Genomic DNA, 19811 nt, shown 5'->3' with positions numbered 1-19811 from the left:
CTAGGCCCAGTTTATTGTCTATTTACAGTATCTGTCTCTGATATGTGTACTGAGAGAGGAGCTCTATTTGTCAAAGGATCACAGAACTAGAGCTCTAAGGAACAATGGACATCTAGTCCAACTCTCTCATTCTGTGTATGAGGAAATTGAAATCTAGCTGGCTCAACTGATGTTATATGCAATAAAGGGAAATGAAGCTCAGGGTTTTTGACTACAAACATGGTGTCTCCTTCATGTATGTCAAAAATCATATGAGATTCTTTGAAAAATATAACAACAGAGACAACTTTGTTTGACAACCTTCTGATGATTAATATCAAGACAGGCATAGAACAAGGAATTCACCAAAGGTGGTTGCCATCCTCAAGAGATTGTCCACATTTTAAAAGGCTATCCTGGAGATACTGAGGTCCTAGGTATTTCTGTCTGCAGATGACATCATTCTGAATCATCCAGCTCTGAAACATTGTAGAGCCTCCTAATAAAGATTCATTGTCACTCAATAGAGTTTGGTCTAACTACCCATGCAGAGAAAGCCAAATGGATCAAGAATAACTATTTCCCAGACTATGGCGTGTAGCTGGATGGATAATCTGTGCTATGATGCAGTAGAAAGAACACTATAGGTCTCACATGAACAAAAACATTTATAGCAGCTCTTTGGGGGGGGTGGCAAGGAACTAAAAACTAAGGGGAGTATCAGTTACAGAATGGCTACACAAATAATGGCATATGAAGAGTAGAACACTGTTGTGCCATAAGAAACTAGGAAAGGGACAGTTTCAGAGAAATCTGGAAAGACTTGTCAGAACTAATGCAGAGTGAAGTAAATAGAAACAAGACAACAATTTTTACCACACTGACAAGGCAAACGACTTTTAAAGGCTTAAATCAAATAGCCTTTGCCCTCAAGAAGCTTACATTTTACACAGGTAGATTGGATACACATAGTATCATTGGGCTGAACAGTTATAAATGTCCTCTGAGATCATAAGATTGTAGTTTTAGGGCTGGATTAAACCTTAGAAACTATCTAACCCAACTACCCTATTTTACAGATGATGACACCAAGGTTTAGAGAGGACAAGTAACTTGCTCATAGTAAGTATAGTGAGGCTGGATTTGAACCCAGGTCTCCCTGCCTCCAAGTCCACCATCTTATCTATTATTATGCTAGTTATCTAGTCCAACATGCTCAGTTTATAATAAGGAACTGGAGCTCACAAACATTAAGTAACTTGCTGAAGATACAAAGGTAGTAGCGGAGCTGGAATTTGAATCCAGGTCTTTCAACTCTAAATACCAGTGCTTTTGCCACTGTACCATACTGCCTGTTTAAATGAATAAATGCACACTAACTTTAAAAGGGACAAAGTATAATGAAAGGGGTGCACTTGAGGGTGGCACTAGAGCTGGTCTTTGACTGCAAAGATGGATTGGAGTCAAATATTTCCATAGTGAGCCACATGTGACATAAGCTATTTTTTTGGTTTTGTTTTATTTTGTTTTTAGGAAATTGGGGTTAAGTGACTTGCCCAGGGTTACACAGCTAGTAAGTGTCAAGTATTTGGTCTGAGGCCAGATTTGAACTCAGGTTCTCCTGACTTCAGGGCTGGTGCTCTATCCACTGCACCACCTAGCTGCCCCTGACATAAGCTATTTTTAAAAATATAAATCCTGATCTAAAACATCAGCTGTAAGATGTGAATTTCTGATAAAGGTATGCATTGGAACTCTTTAATGAGTGGAATGATGGCTTAGGATGGGGTAAAAGCAAGGAATCTCTTGGCAGCTTTTAAATAAGACATTAAACCATGCCAGTTTTCTGAGATGTCATCTGGAATATGGTGAATACTGTTTAAGCACCTTATAACAATGAGAATCACTAAGGAAGTTATCAGTCTGAAACATGGTTTCTGGAAACACTAGGAGAGCAGAGGCTTTAATCAAAAGGCCATGGTAAATTTCTACCCTCCAATGAAATCTATCTACATTTCAAAGAATGACAAGATGATGCTTATTTAGTGGAGGAAAAAAATAGGAGAAACTAACGATCATGGTTGCCTGGGACTAGTTCCATGGTTACTCATTACTATTTCCCAATAATGAACAATCACAGGTACTGATCATTGATCATTAATAATCTGCAACACAGAAGGAAGTACATTCTCTTAGGAACTTCACTTTTCTGTGAAGCAAAATGCCACAATTCTGAGGCACAAAACTTCTCCTTTGTCTTTGTCCCCTGTGGACAGTCAATCATCAGTCAATACTGACTACCTCTCTTTATATGAGACTTCCACAGGATTTTCTCCAAGCCTTAAAGAAAATACAAACAACATAAAATCACAGCATAGAGGAAATGAGATGACTAAAATAAAGACCAAAATTTTAGAATTCTTTAGACAACTCATTATCATGGGAGCACATTTCATCTCAGAGAAACTCTGGATAGGAAAGTCAAACCACAAATTGGCCATTTGTATTCTTCAAATGAAATCAAAAGACACATTCTTCAAAATGTAAAACTACTAGTAGACTATAACTTTATTACAAAGTCAAAGAATTATGGGAGTAAGAGTTTCATTTTCTTCAACCCCTTTAGTGCATTTAGGTAATGAGATGTCAAAGACAGAGTCTGGTATAATAGAAAGAACACTGGTCCAGCCCTCAACAGAAATCCCTTTTCCAACAGTCCCAATAAGCCATCATTCAGCCTCTGCTGAAAGACTCCAACCCAGTCCTCCTGACTCTGAGACTGTTCTTTTAGCCATACTGTGCTGCTATTCAAGATGAATCCAAGAAATAGAAAAGGAGTGGGGAAAAGCTTAACTGGTTTGTAAACAAGCTGGCAGAGATACCACTTCTGAAAATCTTTGTATAACACAGCAGCTCAGATGCAGGAGACCTAAGTGGCCTTCTCCATTTGCTGGCTATATGGCCTTAGCCCTATCAATAACTACTTTTGGGTGTCAGTTTCTTTATCTTTAAAATGGAGTTTGGATAAGATGATTTCTAAGACTTTGGGTAGCTTTGTGGTTCTATTAATTTTAAACCAATTCCAAACAAGATATAAAAATCACCTCCAAGACAATATTAGTTTTATTTCCCTGAAAATTAAGCCCTAAAAGTCACTGATGAAAGCAATGGCATCTGGCAACAACTGAAAAAATTCTGAAGAAAAAGAAATTTAGCAATGGAATCAATTATGCAGAAAAAGAATTAAATATTTAGTCCTAGCAAGCTAACGGGAAATGTGCTAAGGACCATCTTGCTAAAATAAAAGTATCTGGAGCCCTTTTGGTCTATATTAAATTTAGAAGCCCCAGGAGGCAAAGTCCTTTAAAATTATGAATGTGACATTCACCTTGCTGTTCTGGATGCTCTCCTGAATACACGACATTGTTTAAGAACCTACTACAGCCAAAAAACGATGTTAGCATTGTTGTTATAGGATTGGTCAGCACCATGGATAGGGGTAAAAGCTCAGCAGGTGAGTTTAGTCAGCACTAATATCAGAGACAGTGCCAAGAAGCTCCAGCTGAGCTGCTTTCCACCTCCCTTATGGGCATACAAGGGCATCAGCGGGATATTTAAGGAGGGAAAGCCATTATCAATGCTGGTAGATTTAACTAGGCTAGCAAACTTTCATGCATTTAGGTTTTCTGGTTTGTGCAAAGAGTGAAAATATGACCCAGATGAGTCTTTGGAAATTGGCATATGGATGCATTGCATGGTTTTCCTGGAGGAAAAATTTCTCTGTTGTGACATGTCTCTTCCCCAATGCATTAGCCAACAGAAATTTCCATGAAGGAAGACACGTGTGTGTGTCCACATGTCAGTGTCTTGTGGGAACACTTGATACTATCACGGAGCATGAAGGGGTCAGTGCTCTGCAAAAGGCTGAGTCTGTGATGAGAGGCCTTTCAGAGACAGGATGAGCCTTATTTCTCATTCAGTACTTGCTGTGAAACTGCCCCATCAGTCCAAGGATATATTTTAAGAATCTAGATATGACAACTCAGAGTGAATACATCCTAGGCACTTTTACAGTCCTGGGTTAGGTTTGTTCGGTGAGTACCCAAAGAAAATGCCTAGAGAAAATTTGTCAAATTCACTGACTCATACCCAGGCTTGACTATACTGGGATTTTGCTGGGCATTAAGATAAGCAGCATATATCACATTGCAAAAGGCATATTTTACTGTTTCCTTTACATAACATTATTATTAAACACAAATGCTTCCGGGACAGTGATATATATAAATGTTTCTCTCAATAAATCATGTCTCAATGACTAGTCAGTTTGTCTGTGGAGTCTCTGCCTGTAGCTTCTACATTGTTGCTTCCAGAAATTGGTATATAAAGAAACAATACAAAGTGCAAGTGACTTTGGGATACCTTGAATTGTACTATATCAATCCAGGTTAAGTCTAAATGCTGAAAAACAGGACAGGTGCTCTAAGAGAAATATATCACACCCCCAGAGCCAAGAAAATAGAATCTGCCACTAAATGCATGTATGACCTTGGACATGTCACTTCCTTTTTCTGGGGCAAAATTTAATCATGCATAAAATGAGGAAGTTGGACTGGATGATCTTGGAGGTTCCTTCAAGCTCTAAGTTCTATGACCTCTACAATCCATTATAGCTTTAATTTTCTGTGATTCTGCTAGCTGGATTGTATGCAAATCTCTTCTCTCCCTTTCCACAACTGTAACCATGGAATAAACTAGTGCCTGGGACATGGAAAGTGCTGCTGTGGCATCTTGAGCTCATGGAAAAACAAACAAATGAATATTAGAGAGATGAAAGAAATAGAAGAACATGGGGGCAGAGGTGGAGGGGAAGCCACAGCTCTAGAGTTAAACCAGAAAACAAAAAATAAAGAGCAAGAGAAGGAAAAATGGTAACTGAGGGATTGACCAACAGTGATGTGAGTGAAAAACAATTCCCAGGAATGAGATTTTGCCATAAGTTTTGAAGGCTCCTCTGAGATTATGAAGCTGGAGACCTCCTCCCCAAGTTAAAACAAAATCAAAGCTATGAAAGCAGCAGGGAGTTAGGAAATTTTTCAAATATAAAACATAAAAGAGACCAAAATGGTGAGCACCACAGGAGCTCGGCTGGAGGATTCAATCCTTTCAGCTTTTCCAGTCACACTCCAAAGACAGCTCTCAAGTGGTTGGTCATAGGCTTGCCAGCTCTTTGATCAGTACTACATTGGCACCAGTTGGGGAGATGCCAGCTGGGGAGAATGGGCTGATGCCAAGATATTCACCTCATGCTCACAGGCAAGGCCTGTTTTCCTCCTGGCCAACATCTCATTCTTTTTAAAGCAGGCCATAGAAAAGAAGTCATCCTTATGGTGGAGTTTGGTCCAGGGAGAAGAAAAAAAGGCAAGAGCATTCATGTCTCTTTCCTTGATAGAGAAACCTAGCTTCTCTGACACAATTAGCTGTGATGACCAACTGTGAAGTATGAAATAGGTTTGACCTTTCCCTGGCTCCCAGCATATACCTCTTTGTTAACCAATGCCAAGCAAGGTATATGAGACCAGGGAAGAGGTCTGATAGCCTCTGACCTTGGATCAATGGTCATGAATTTTTTGGTATCTGATATAGACCTTTTTGCTCATGAAACAATGGTGGCCCAGGGATATCTGACATCTCTTTCTTGCCTATCCCTCCTATTCAGTCTAAATCCTTGAATACTTAACCTGGGCTTATTATTTGAAATTTGCTTTCTGCCTATATTCTGACCCTATTACACAGAATTCTGCCCACCTTCTAAATTCATGGTATTCCAATGGCCCTCCCTGGTATCTTATCTCCTAACTATGATGTTTTGTCTCTATAGCGTATCACAACCCACTGATTCTCAGCTCCTTTAACCAAAATTATCTTCCTAGTCTGTTCTTCCTGGTCCTGGGCCCCTTCTTTGTCTGACTTGCTCTTCTAGAAACTATATGAGGAAAAGTATGCTTCACACACTTTTCATATGTCTCACTCAAACTATGTTTCCAAGAGATGATCAAAAGCTGAATTGATATGCTTTGATGTTTGGTCAGGAAAGGCAATGGGAGATGGAGAGAGGAAGTTAACAAGTACTTAGAGGAGGAGGGAGAAAATGTTTCATACAATTGTCAGAGCAAAAAGAAATTTTAAAAGTTCTATTTCCAAAATAACATGAGGAAGAATCTCCTCATCTTTGTATGCTATGACTGCCAATACATCCATCCCATCCATCCCAGTGAAAAGAGCAATGGGTTAGATCTAGAGGACATGGGTTCAAATACCAGCTCTGCTGGTTGGTGGTTGTCATTTGTGCTCTAAGAGGCCAAAAATAACATCCCTATGTCAGGGTCAGGGTACAGTGTGTCTGACCATGGCTGATCAGACCAATAGGAGCTCAGGCTGGGTATAAATAGTTCATATGAATATTTGGAGCAGAGATGTCTCTAAATCTGTGCATCTCATGTTTCCTCTGTGCACTGCAGTTCTGCTTTGCTCATAGAGAACAGCCCTTCTTGGAGGTGGGTGTGCCATGCTAGGCCATCCTGTGCTACATCTCACAATTGGTCCCAAAGTTCTTCAGAGAGACCTTGAGAGTATCTTTGTATCACTTCTTCTGACCTCCATGTCAGCGCTTGCCTTGGATGAGTTCTCTGTAAAAGAGTCTTTTAGGCAGACGTACATTTGGCATTCAAACAACATGGCCAACCTATCAGAGTTGCACACTCTCCAGTAGAGTTTGAATGCTTAGCAATTCATCTTAAGAAAGAACCTCAGTGTCTGGTACCTTATCTTTCCAGCTGATCTTCATAATCTTCCTAATACAATTCAAATGGAAGCAATTCAGTTTCCTGCCATGGCACTGATATACTGTCCAGGTTTCATAGGCATACAATAATGAGGTCAGCACAACAGCTCTGTAGACCTTCAGTTTGGTATGCAGCCTAATACCTCTTCTCTCCCATACTTTCCTTTGGAGCCTCTCAAACACTGAACTAGCTCTGTCAATAGGTGCATCAACCTCATCATCCATGTGGACATCCTGGAAAGCATACTGCCAAGGTAAGTGAACTTATCTACAGCATTCAAAATTTCTCCATTTGCTGTAACTGATGATTCCATGTATGGATGATGCAATGCTGGCTGCTGGAGAGCCTCTGTTTTCTTGGTGTTAATTGTTAGGCCAAAATTAGTACAAGCAGCAGAGAACAGATCCATACTACATCTCTGCCTCAGAGGCTGCATTGAGTGCACAATCATTTGTGAACAAAAAGTAGTGCACCAACTCTCCCTCCACTTTAGTCTTAGTTTGTAACCCTTTCAAGTTAAATACTTTGCCACCAGTGTAGTAACTGACCTTGAAGCCATTTTCATCCTTGTTTAAGGCATCCAACAATATCACTGAAAACATCATGCTAAAAGCATGGGAGCAAGCACACTGCTCTGCTTGATGCCATTAGTGATTGGGAAAATGTGAGGTCATTGTCCATTATCCAGAACCCGTGCAAGCATGCCATCATGCAACTGATATTCAATATTGATGAACTTCTCTGGGCAAGCAAAGTTTGCCACGATCTTCCACAAGCCCTCATGACTGACTCCACTCAGTCATGACTGACCACATCAAAGATCAATGAACAATGTACGCAGACCTGTTCTGCTGGCATTTTTCCTGAAATTGTTGGGCAGCAAAGATCATATTGACAGTTGCTAAGCCTTTTCTGAAGCCACACTGGCCCTTGGGTAGATGACTACCTATCAGTTGAAAGATTAACCTATTAAGAAGGACTCAAGCAGAATCTTGGAAGCAATAACTAAGGGAGAAGACCCTTGCCCTGTGGTCATCATAGGACAACCTATTTCCTTTTCCTTATACAGATGAACAATGAAGGCATCCTTGAACTCCTAGGGGATAATCTTCTCTTATCATGTAATACTGAAGGCTTCAGTCAGCTTTTGTATGAGTAGCAGACCTCCTACCCTGTAAATCTCAGCTGGAAAAGAATCAGCACTAGGCACTTTGCCACATGAGAGAAGCCTAATGGCATTCAAAACCTCTTCTTCGGTTGGAAGTTAATATAGAGAGGGATTGACTTCAACCTGAGGTTTACGACCATGGCTTCAGCATTGATTGATGACAGTCTGTTGAGAATACTTTGCAAGTGTTCAGCCCATCTCTCCAGGATCACATCCTTATCACTAATCAATGTGGCTCCATCAGCACTGAGTAGTTGAGATATACCATAGGTCTTTGGCCCATAAATGGCCTTCAGGGTATCATAAAAGTGCTTTGGATTGTTATTATCAGTGCAAAACTGAATTTCATCTGCCTTCTTACAGAGCCAAGGAGCCTGCATCTCTTCTAAGCTTTGCTTGCACTTTACTTTTAATGGAATTAAATGCTGCCTTCTTAGAGATAGACAAACTATCCTGCTGGTAAACCCTATGGAATTCTCATTTTTCATTTACCATCTTCTGAATTTCCCCATCATGTTTGTCAAATCAATCTTGATGCCTGTTGAGTGTTCTGGCCCAGATGAATAAATGTGGTGCTGTACTACAAATCTCTGAAAGCTGCTCACTCTTTTTCTGCTTCACTATTGCCAACCCTGTGTTAGCTCAGCTTTCTCTCCAAGTTAGTAATGAACTGTTCACACTCAGAGAAGAACTGTAATCTGTTGATATTAAGTCTTCCAGTAGTCATCTTGCCTTATGGCTGCCATTTTTGTTGAATGTGAATGTTTAGTTTGGAGAGGATAAATCTATGATCAGTCCAGCACAGACTGTACCACACATCTTTTTCATTACTCTCACATCCTGACTGTCTCTTCTCCTTACAGTGATATAGTCTATTAAATGCCAGTGTTTGCTGTGAGGGTGCATCAATGAAGGGTTTTTTGTGTTTAGGTAAACAGAAGAAAGTGTTAGTGATGAGAAGGTCATAAGACTCACAAGTCTTCAGTAGTAAGTGACCACTGCTATGGACTGTTTTCAACTCCATTCCTCCCAAGGATTACCTTCCATGTTTGATAGTCTGTGTCTACTCTGATATTAAAGTCACTCAGAATTATAAGCTTGTCCTCTTTTAGCACATCAGTGAGGAGGGTCTCCATGTCTTCATAAAATTTTTCTTTGACCTCATCAGTGGGAGTGTAGGCACTGATGATGGTGGCCTGATGCTTTCCTGAAAGTAGCAATCACATCACTTCTCTTGTGTGAGCCTCAGTTTTACCTGTAAAGTAAGAAGCTTGGGGGGGTGGAGCCAAGGTGGCAGAGTAAAAGCAGTGACTTGCTTGAGCTCTCCCCCAAACCCCTCCAAACACCTGTAAAAATGGCTCTAGAGAAATTCTAAATCAGGAGAACCCACAAAAAGACAGAGTGAAACAAATTTCCAGCCCAAGACAACCTGGATGGTTGATCAGAAAGGTATATTGCACCAGGCTGGGAGAGGAGCACAGTTTGGCATGGGTGTGCTGGCAAAACAGGGCTCAGTGAACCTGGAGCAGGCCTCAGGGGACTGAATCCTGGGCATCTGTGGCTTTTTCCAGACATCTCAACCCATGAATGCCAAAGACAACTTAGAAAGTTAGTAGGAAAAGTCTGTGTCTGCGGCGAGAGAGAAGATCGGTCCCAGCCCCAGTCCCTGAGCGTGGCACTGGGGCAGTGGCTGCTTCCAGAGCTTCCAGCCCACAGACTGAAGGGAATCAAGTGGCTGATCAGAGGGGGATTGCAGGTATCTCTTTGCTGTGCTGAGGCAGGATTCTCTTGCTTCGCCCATGCTTGGATCTGGGTCACAGTTCTGGGTGGCGGTCCTGAGGCAAAGAGGAGCACTGGCATGGTGGAGCTTGTAGATGTACAGAGTCACATAGGTAGTAAGTAGCTGATCCCTTGGGGTGTGCAGGTGTCAGGGAAGACTAGTGCCTCTGGTGAGAGGGCTGCTGAGCCCTTTTCAGGGCTGCTTTCCAACTTGTTGTCCACCTGCAACCCAACTCTCACCTGTGGCTCCAGGAAGTAGCATGCGTATCAGCCACACCCCAGTAAACCTTCTGGGCAAATGGGCTAAACTAGGTGGAGGATAACCGATGGGGTCTCAAACTTGTTGGTGAGTTAGAGGGGTGTCTACCCCAAACATGTGAAGGCTTCACCTGGCAGAATGGAGAGGGAATCCTCCTCCCAGTTCCAAGGCAGAAAAGAGTACTTGTGGTCACTCATAGACCAGCGCACAGGCCAGGAAAGGAGTAACCTTGCGCTTGATCATTGCACCTTGGAAGAACTGAAAATTTACAGGTCCTTAGAAGTATCTCTGAAAACAACTGCACAAAACCCCCAAAGCTTGGGACACTACATTCTCCACACTGGAAGCAGACCCCTACCTTAACAAAGAGTTTATAACTCAAGTAATTGGCTGGGATCATGAGCAAGCAGTGCAAAAAGAGTCAGACTATACTATCTTACTTTGGTGACAAAGAAAATGAAAAAATACAATCAGAAGAAGACAACAAAGTCAAAGCTCCTACATCCAAAGCCTCCAAGAAAAATATGAATCCATTCCATGCCATGGAAGAGCTCAAAAAGGATTTTGAGAAGCAAGTAAGAGAAATAGAGGAAAAACTGAGAAGAAAATGAGAGTGATGCAAAAAAACATGAAAAACAAGTCAACAGCTTGCTAAAGGAGACCCAAAAAAATACTGAAGAAAATAACACCTTAAAAAAAAAGCCTAACCCAAATGGCAAAAGAGATCCAAAAAGCCAATGAGGAGAAGAATGCCCTAAAAAGGAAAATTGGCCAAATGGAAAAGGAAATCCAAAAGATTACTGAAGAAAATACTTTCTTAAAAATTAGAATGGAGCAATTGGAAGCTAGTGACTTTATGAGAAATCAAGACACTGTAAAAACAAATCCAAAAGAATGAAAAAATAGAAAACAAAGTGAAATATCTCATTGGAAAAACAACTGACCTGGAAAATAGATCCAGGAGACAGAATTTAAAAATTATTGGACTATCAGAAGCCATGAGAGGCCTAGATATCATCTTTCAAGAAATTATCAAGGAAAACTGCCCTGATATTTTAGAACCAGAGGGCAAAATAGAAATTGAAAGAAGAAGCTTGGGTTAAATCACTTTAAAGGTCTCTAAAGTCTGAAATTTTTGATACCATGATCTCTAGATTGAGAACTAGAGCCACATTTTCCCTAATACCCAGGACATACAATCATTGTCCTAGTGACTGCTAACTAAATATTGATCATTATTATTCCACTTAAGAAGAAACAACTCAAAATGAACACAAAGAGAGCTAACACATGGGTGACATATCTAATAAAATCACAAATTATTAAAATAGCAGGCTATTCCAATGTTTCTTTAACTATTTAAAACAACAAACTTTCAGTGGGTCAATGAGTCACCACCTGCATGACTCATAGATGCCCCGTTATTTTCAAAAGGAATAATAACACCCACTATTAATGAAGTAAAGGGAAGAGGGAAACAAACCAGAGAGGAAAACCACCAATCTAGCAAATTTGAAAGGGAGAGGAGAAAATAAATAGTTAAAATGAAGAATATGATAATGCTGGTAAAAAAAAATCAGTATTTAATAGAAAAACCAGAATCTGATATGAATGCCCAATCTAATTCTCTCATTCCATATCCATAATTCACCCTCCAACCCTATTTAAAAAGACTCTCCATCAGATACCCCAAGGACAAAGGGATTCAAATTCCTTGAATACCCACCATGAGTTAAATCACCACTAGCGTCCTACCCACAAAATCAATAAAGTCTCTAATGGTCTCTTTGACCAGTGGGGTCAAACTCACATAGAAACAGGGGCCACTGATGCATCCATAAGGATCCCTACAGGCCACATATTGGCTTAGTTTTATAATGTAATGTTATTTATGTTTGATTGTATTTTTACTTATTTTGTTAAATATTTCCCAATTATACTTTAATTTGATTCCTGCCACACTTGGGAGTGTTGCTGGAGGGCAGCCTATTCGATACCTCTGGTTACAATTATTCATCCCTACCACATTTCTTCAGAAATTTATAGGAATCAGATATTACTGTCTTTAATATCTAAGGATCATAAAGTTTGATATGTTTGATCAGTGTAAAAAGATGTAAGACTCATAATGGCATGTAAAGTAGGAGAGGTACCATATCAACTATCATTTTTTTTTATTATGACACCAAAAAAGAAACCATCGCAGAAGGATTATTTATTCATTTTCCTCAAATCAATCTCATCCTTTTTTTTTTCAATCGGCCCTCTTCATCTCCATCCTCAGGGTGACATCTCAACCTCATTCATTTGTGTTCATAACTACTCATGCAGGAGCACTGTTGCCTAACATAGACTACTGGAGCTTAGAGAGGAGAGAACAGGCTTCTGGCCTGTAAAACTCCCTCTGGGAAAGGTCTATGTCTTAGCTGAACTTTCCATGTCTCCAATCTGGTCCTAATTTCCTTCTCTTACAAACTGTAGCAAACAAAAATACTTCTAATATCATGACAGACATGCTGGCAATTCTGCTTAAAACAGTGGACTCCCAAGCCAACTTTCTCACAGAGCTCACTGCACAGTCACTTAATTAGCACCCAGTTTCATTATTCTTGGGTGCATGTCAGAATTGACTGAGTTTACTATAATTGTTAGCAACTCCTGCGTTACAGAATAATGTTAATAAACTGCCAATTTTAGAAAATATTTAGATTGATACTGGAGAGGTGCTGACAGATTGAAACAAATCAGTCATTTTGCTGACATTTATTCATGCTTCCTTTAAGGGATGAAAATAAGGGAAGTTTGAATAGGAAAGAGCTGGGGAGTTCAGAAAATCTGTTACCATACATGTCACAAATTTTTAAAAACACAGAGCTTCATTTTCAGCTCAAAGATAATTTCTAAATATAAAAGAGATGAAAAACAGCTTGTTTGGAAACTGAGTGGGAGAAGTACGCCTTAAACTCTGTCTTACCCACACTGTTTCAGGGGTGATCAAAAGGTGACAATATTTTAATGGTAGAAATAGCAAATACCAAATACCAAAGAATGGGGGTGCATTGTTCAGTATGTGATCGGATAGAGTTGGAAGGACAGTAGAGAGTGACAACTGCCTGGAGGTGTTCAAAGGTACTTCAGAGATTATTACTATCGTCTAGTGGAAAGAGTAGTGGACCTGGAATTAGGAGAGATCTATGTTCAAATCTTGGCTCAAATACTTATTAGTTGTGTGACCTCAAACAAATTCATCTCTGAATCTCCATTTCCTCACCTATAAAATGGGTATAATGATGTTTCCATTACTTATCTTCCTGGACTATTGTGAAAAAAAAATATTTTCTAAACCTCAACTTATGAGTTTTTTTTATTATTAAATTGTAAACTCCATGAGGGTAGGGTTTTTGTCTCCCCTAAGACCTAGCATATGATTTTGTACCATAGTTGACAATAAATATATTTTTATTAAATGAATGACAAAAAAAATTGAGGGCAGCTATGAACAATACAGAAGCAAGGAGAATGTTTGGGGAAAAAGAAGATTTTGGTTTAGAGCACCTCTCATGAGATTTTAGCTCTAAAATCATCAAAGAATCTTCCCCAAATTTGATTGTGGTAGACACATTACTTTTTAAGTCACTATAATCTGGCCCCCTTTGTTTTTTTTTTTTGCAACATTTCATTTCTTGAACCAATTAGGTACACTGATCTCCAAAAAACAAAAAAGTGTTAAACATATCAAGAGAGAAGCAGACCAAATAGCATAGAAATATAGCCTTTTAATGTAATTTCATTTTCAAAAATTTTCACCTATGCCACTAGCTGCTTTTTAAAAATATCTATTAGATGGACCAAGGTTCTATGGAGTCTGTTTACAGTTTTTAAAGGGTTTCACAGTTCTTAAAAGATCAAAAAACAAAGTTTCTAAAATGATGTCACTACTTTTATTATGGACCATTCCTTCCCAAAAGTATTTACTTTAAATCCTTTTTTAAACAACAAAAACCATTTCTTCAGAATTACATTCCATAGAGTGATATTGGAAAGCTGGATGGTTATTTCCAATTCATCACTCCACTTGGTCACAGGCATTCATTAAGTGCCCACCAGATGTTGATAACTTCCAGTGAATGAGCAGCATACTTAGGTGGCATTATTTACCACATAAAATCCAAACAAAATATTTCTAAGGTAACTTCCAGCTCTAAATCTATAATTCTAAGACCTTAAGATCCTTTATTGGGCTTTCAAAGTCCTCCATAATGTCGCTAGTCTCTCCTAACCCAACCTCATTCCCCACTACTTTCCAATATGCAGTATCTGATCTTGTCAAGGTAACCTCTTTACTATCCCTCCAGCCCTGCACACACACACACACACACACACACACACACACACACACACACAAAACCTCTCATACATGCAAATGTGACCCATCCTTCAAGACCCAACTCAAGTCTCACTTCCAACTACCTTCCTCCAGCTAGTCCAGCCCACAATGACATCTTTCATACCTAAATTCCTGTTCCATTTAGCTTAGCTCTTAAATGTTTTCTTTGTTCATTTTTATTCGTTTTTTCTTAGAAGTACTGTAAACTCCTTAAAGTCAGAGGCCACATCTCGTGCTTTTTTGTATCCCCTCCGGTACAGGGCTGGGCACATAACAGGCATTCCATCAATACTATAAAAAGATTATTTAATTGTTGGGTTCTTTAATAAAGTCTATATAGCAACTTAAAGCCTGCACCATGCTTTACACACAATGGCTCAATTGTGCCTCACAACACTTATAAGCAAGAACTTCTTTCCTATTTTACAGACTTGGAAGCTGAGGCTCAGATAGTTCAAGTGACTTGCCTGTGGCAGCCTAGCTAGAGTGTCAGGGGTAGGTTTTGAACCTGGGACTTCTTGACTCCAAGTTCATTGCTCTAACCACTTAAACATGTTGCCTCTATGCACTACAAAGTGCTGAGTATCGAGTCGGGTCATTAACTGTATGGAAAGAACACCTCAGGCTTCACTGCCTGTTCAATGAACAAACCATTTGATACAGGATTCCCAAGTGGGGCCAGGGAGTATTCGGAGGATAGGGTTTTGTATTCTGCCTGTTTAGCCATAAACTGAAGTGAAATCTGTGGATTTATTTTGTGTGAGTCCTGGCCCTGGTACTGTATTTTCAGAGCAGTAATTTTTCAACAGTAGTATTTTTTATATAAAAGACAGAGAAACCTCCCATAGTTCACTGACAAACAAAAAGCTATTATGGAAATTTTGGGGGTTCTACTTTCCTTCGGGAGAAAGCAGAAATGACACACAGAAGACATCCTTCTGTTGTTTCTGTTCAGAATTTCAAATGATGAATTAATCCATATAAACTAGTGATAAACACTGCACATGTTTAAGCTTTATGAATTCAGTCTAGTTTATAAAATTCCACTGCTTAGGAACAAAAGAAATGAGACCGAAGAGGAAATCTTTTTATCCACTTGGACAGGATGACATTTGCTTGCATACTTCAGAGACCCATGACTTCTTCTGCGTGGATACTCCCTTCACAAATTCCTGCCTCCCCGAATAGCTTAGCAGACTGATCTCATGAATTGCTGGGACCAAAGGAAATTCATTACCTGGGAGACCGGCCTTGTGGCGAGGAAGCTCTGAGCTTGGCAAGGCTGGCAAAAAGATTATGGATACAGAACTGGAAGAGTCCTTGGAGGCCACCTCACCCAATCCCCTCCTTTTACAAATGAGGAAACCGAGACCCAAGGAGGTCAGTTGACTTGTACCAGGTTGCACAGGTAGTGGCACAGGGAATCCTTGGATGATGCCCAGGCTACCATATTTGCCAGACCCATATTTGAAGCCCCTCCAGCTTGGTAGAACAAGGTCTGGTGCTCCCCACTCACAGCCTTGAAGAGCCCAGACTCCCCACCCCATCACAATGAGGCACCAAAGCTAGACTTCCATGGAGTGATTGGAAAGGGCAGTGAACAGAAGGTAAGCCATAACACCAAAACCAAAGTGAACAGCAGAGTCGAGGGAATTTTTTCCAGCTAGGGTAGACTTTGCTGGTCAAAGGAGGGGATCCTTACAAAAGAAGAGGCTGAAGAGGCCTAGGGGAGAATAGAGGTTGAGACTGGGGGACCTGAGTCCGAGTGGACGGGTTGGTCAGGACAGATCCTCCAAGGGTAGAGGGAGGGCTGAAAGGATGACCGCTGGCACAGAAACAGTCTGAGGTGGGGAAAAAGGCAGGTGAAAGAGCTCAGACTGGAGCCTAAGTAACCAACCAAAGGGTCTAGTGCCTTACATACTTTATCTTCTGTAATCAACTAAGTGATGCAGTGGAACTTAAGTGTTCAGAAGACCCAAGTTCAAATCCTGCTTCAGACACTGACTAAACTATGTGACCCTGGGCAAATCATTAACCTCAAAATGCCTCACTTTTTAATCTGTAAAATAGGAATGACAATGGCATCCATCTCACAGGACTATTTTAAAGATCAAATGAGTTAACATATGTAAAATGAGTCACAAACCCTAAAGCACTATATAAATGCTAACTGTCATTATCTTCAAAACAAGCCTGTAGGCTAGGCAGGTCAGATATTATTATCATCATTTTACCAGTGAGGAAACTGAGGCACACCTTGCTTAAGGGATTGCTCAAGGTCACACTGCTATTAAGTGGTAAAGATGTAATTTGAATCCAAGTTTGTCTTTTGTTTTTTCTTTCCAAATCTAGTGTTCTTAAGGTTGGAGATGAGGTCATTTGGCAAAGGTGAGCAAAAGAAGGTAAAATTGGGAACCTGAGAAAGGAGAAAGTCTGAAGCCTCCAAGGCACCAACAAAAGATAAACAAATGAATTAGGGAAAATTAGAATTAGTTAAGGTCTATTTGAAATGCAATAGTATAAATTGGCAGTGGCTCCAATTAGCAGGATATAACTGACCTAAGTCAGCAAAGTTCTGCAATCTGAGAACGGGAGCAAAGAAAACAGATACTGGGGACAGCTGGGGTGGTGGCTGGAATGGCCAGAGGTCAAGTGGGCAAGCGATTCAAGGGTGTGGGTGGGAACTGCACAGCAGTACGGGAGCCTGGGATCCAGGGCTCCAGACTGGACAAGGGCTCCTGGGGTCCAAATGAGGGTGAGGGCCTAAGTAAATAGCTACTATTTCTTTAGGCTGTAAGCCTTACAAAGCACTTGACATATATGAACTCATTTGATGCTCTCAGCCACTGCTGCGTGGTAGATCAGGAAACTGAGACTGAAAGAGGTTAAATGAGTTACCCGGGGTCACACTGCTCAGTGTCCGAGGTAGGATTTAAACTCAAGTCCTCAGCCTGGCTGCCCCTGACTGTACTTTGATCCTCCTTACAAACTTTCCACTAAAGCCCAATTGACCCATTTGCTTTTCCTTATATACAATATGCCATCTCCTACCTCCATGTCTTTCCATGGGCTAGAAGGTTCTCTCTCCTCACTTGCTGATCTGCTCTCTTCTCCTTTTCACTCTCCCACCTCCCTTAAAGGTTTGGTTCCTGGGCCATCTCCTTCAGGAGATTTTTGCTGATTCTCCCAACTACTGGTGCCAGGCCACTCCCCAAGTCTGACGACAACAGTTTGAACACAGGGGTGCGTGTCGGTCTTGTCTATCCCCTATTCTTTTCCTGTTGGCCATGTATTTATTTGTGTATCTACTGTATTTACTTAGCTCTGAACACGGTCTATCTTCCCAGTAAAATGGAAGCTCCTTAAGGACAAGAACTCTCCTTTTTGTATCTTTATTCCTAACACTTCACATAGTCCAATGTCTGTTCATTGTTCAATGATTGATCCTTATCCACCTGTACCCCCATGTACATGGCCTACAGGGAAAGAATAGAGGACAGACAAGACAAGGATGCTCCCATCTGTTCACAATGGCATCACCAATCTTGATAGTATGAGATCTGGCCCTCTCAAAATCACATGAATGTGTAAAGTAATTAAAAACGCCCAATAAATAATGCCAATTCTCTCCAGGCACGCACGTCCTCAAAACCAGTTTTCTCTAAAGTGTGTTCTGGGAGCCGTGTAGAGCACCAATGAGATTAAGAGAGGTGATGGCCATCTGCACATCACTTTTCTCTTGGCTCGACATGTCTCTTCTGTGTTATATGCTTCTAGTATAAAGAATCTGGGTCAATGATCACATATGGGTTTTTTTTTTAAGAGTGAGAGGGAAATGAGTCATGAAATGACAAATGGCAATAATAAAATTTTAACTTCTAGTTGCCTGAGGACATACTGCAGGAAACATTTAGACCTTCTTAAAATATTTGTGAATTGCAGACATTTCTGTTCAAATATATTTGTGGTATTCCTGTGTGTTTCTTATATCTGATTATTACCCTCAAGATAATCCTAATGGAAACCACTGACATAAATGGTAGGATTGGGGATCAGTTTAGGCAATCAATCAATTACCCAATTACTCTAACCTCACTCAAAGTAACCAACAGATACTATACCCTGATATCTTAATCAGGTTAGAACACCTCTACTGAATTGATCAATCAAAAAATAAGTGCAAAAAGTCTTTGTTCAATTTAAAAGAATTTGAATTGGCCTCAACCTCAGCTTCCTACCCTCTCCACCCCCATTCCTTGGCTACAGGATGACCTTGTGAGCTTTGAGGAGTCAGGATGGTTTCATATGTTCCATTGGTATCTGGTCTAGTGATGCTGATCAGACACCTTTGTCGCCCTCACACAGGATGTGTGGACATGTGTGTATATATTCAACAAACTTTTTAACAATTAGAACTGTCCAAAAATGGGTTAAGCTAGTCTGGCAGGTGACAAGTTTCCCCACCACTGGAGATGCTGAAGCAGTGCTCTAGATGAACACTTGCCAAAGGTGCGATAAAGAGGATTCATCTACTGGGCAAGGGGTTGGACCCCAGGATGTCTAAGTCCTTTCCAGCTCTACCATCATTCGGGGAGTCTAGGTATGTGTAACACAAGCCCCAGTGCTGCTGCTCACCTGCTCCATGATGGTGAGTAAACTCCTCAGCTGCTTTGATCTTGAGTTCTTGCTTTTGAAAATGGGAATAATGCTTCAACTACTTAGCTCAGAGGGTCACTGAGAATTCGGGGTTTTGTCAACCTTAACACTGAACACAAGTCTTTATTCTTGGGGCTCATTAGCTTTGTGACACTGCAACTCTATGCCCAAAACACAAGCCATTTCCTGCTGTCCCCTTCCCATGCCCCATTCCCCACCGAATCCTGTCCACATGCGGAATGGTCACTTAACAAAAGACAATGCGTACCTGTGTCATAGTTCACTATAAGCTTTTCGCTATGATCTCCTAGTACAAGTGGCTCAAAATCCACTGCCATCTGTACGGTGTCTCCCACGTTGATGGTCCCAACAGATGGCTCTGCAGAAAAAGGACTAAAGTCCAAAAGGAAATACTCATCAGGATACATTCTGTACTGATAGAAAAGGAAGGCAGTTTGGAATTCAAAATTAAAAAAAAAAAAAGCTAATGTGAAAAATTCTTTTTACATGTAACTGGGAAAAAAAGATAAAAAAAGACATCATAAGCCTTTGAGTACTAGTTTATCCAGCAATTTAATTCCATATTTTCTCTTTTGTTTGCCTTTCTGATAGATCTGTCCAAAACTGAGAGAAGATTAGAGTCTTCTGTTATTACTGTGAAGAAAGGAAGACAGGAAGGAAGGAAGGAAGGAAGGAAGGAAGGAAGGAAGGAAGGAAGGAAGGAAGGAAGGAAGGAAT

General features: G+C 40.4%; 1 protein-coding gene across 1 annotated transcript in view; it reads right to left on the bottom strand.

The window, feature by feature from the left end:
• The window catches only part of HYDIN (HYDIN axonemal central pair apparatus protein), a 470364-nt gene that overhangs the window by 345262 nt on the left and 105291 nt on the right, over nucleotides 1-19811 (bottom strand). The window contains exon 7 of the mRNA XM_027857914.1: nucleotides 19342-19466. Within this exon, the coding sequence (XP_027713715.1) occupies nucleotides 19342-19466 (125 nt within the window). The remainder of the gene's footprint in view (nucleotides 1-19341; nucleotides 19467-19811) is intronic.

This window comes from Vombatus ursinus, unplaced genomic scaffold (assembly GCF_900497805.2).
Source record: "Vombatus ursinus unplaced genomic scaffold, bare-nosed wombat genome assembly UNPS02012515.1, whole genome shotgun sequence".
NCBI lineage: Eukaryota > Metazoa > Chordata > Mammalia > Diprotodontia > Vombatidae > Vombatus > Vombatus ursinus.
The sequence above is the reverse complement of the archived record's forward strand: the minus strand, read 5'-3'. Positions and strand labels throughout refer to the sequence as shown.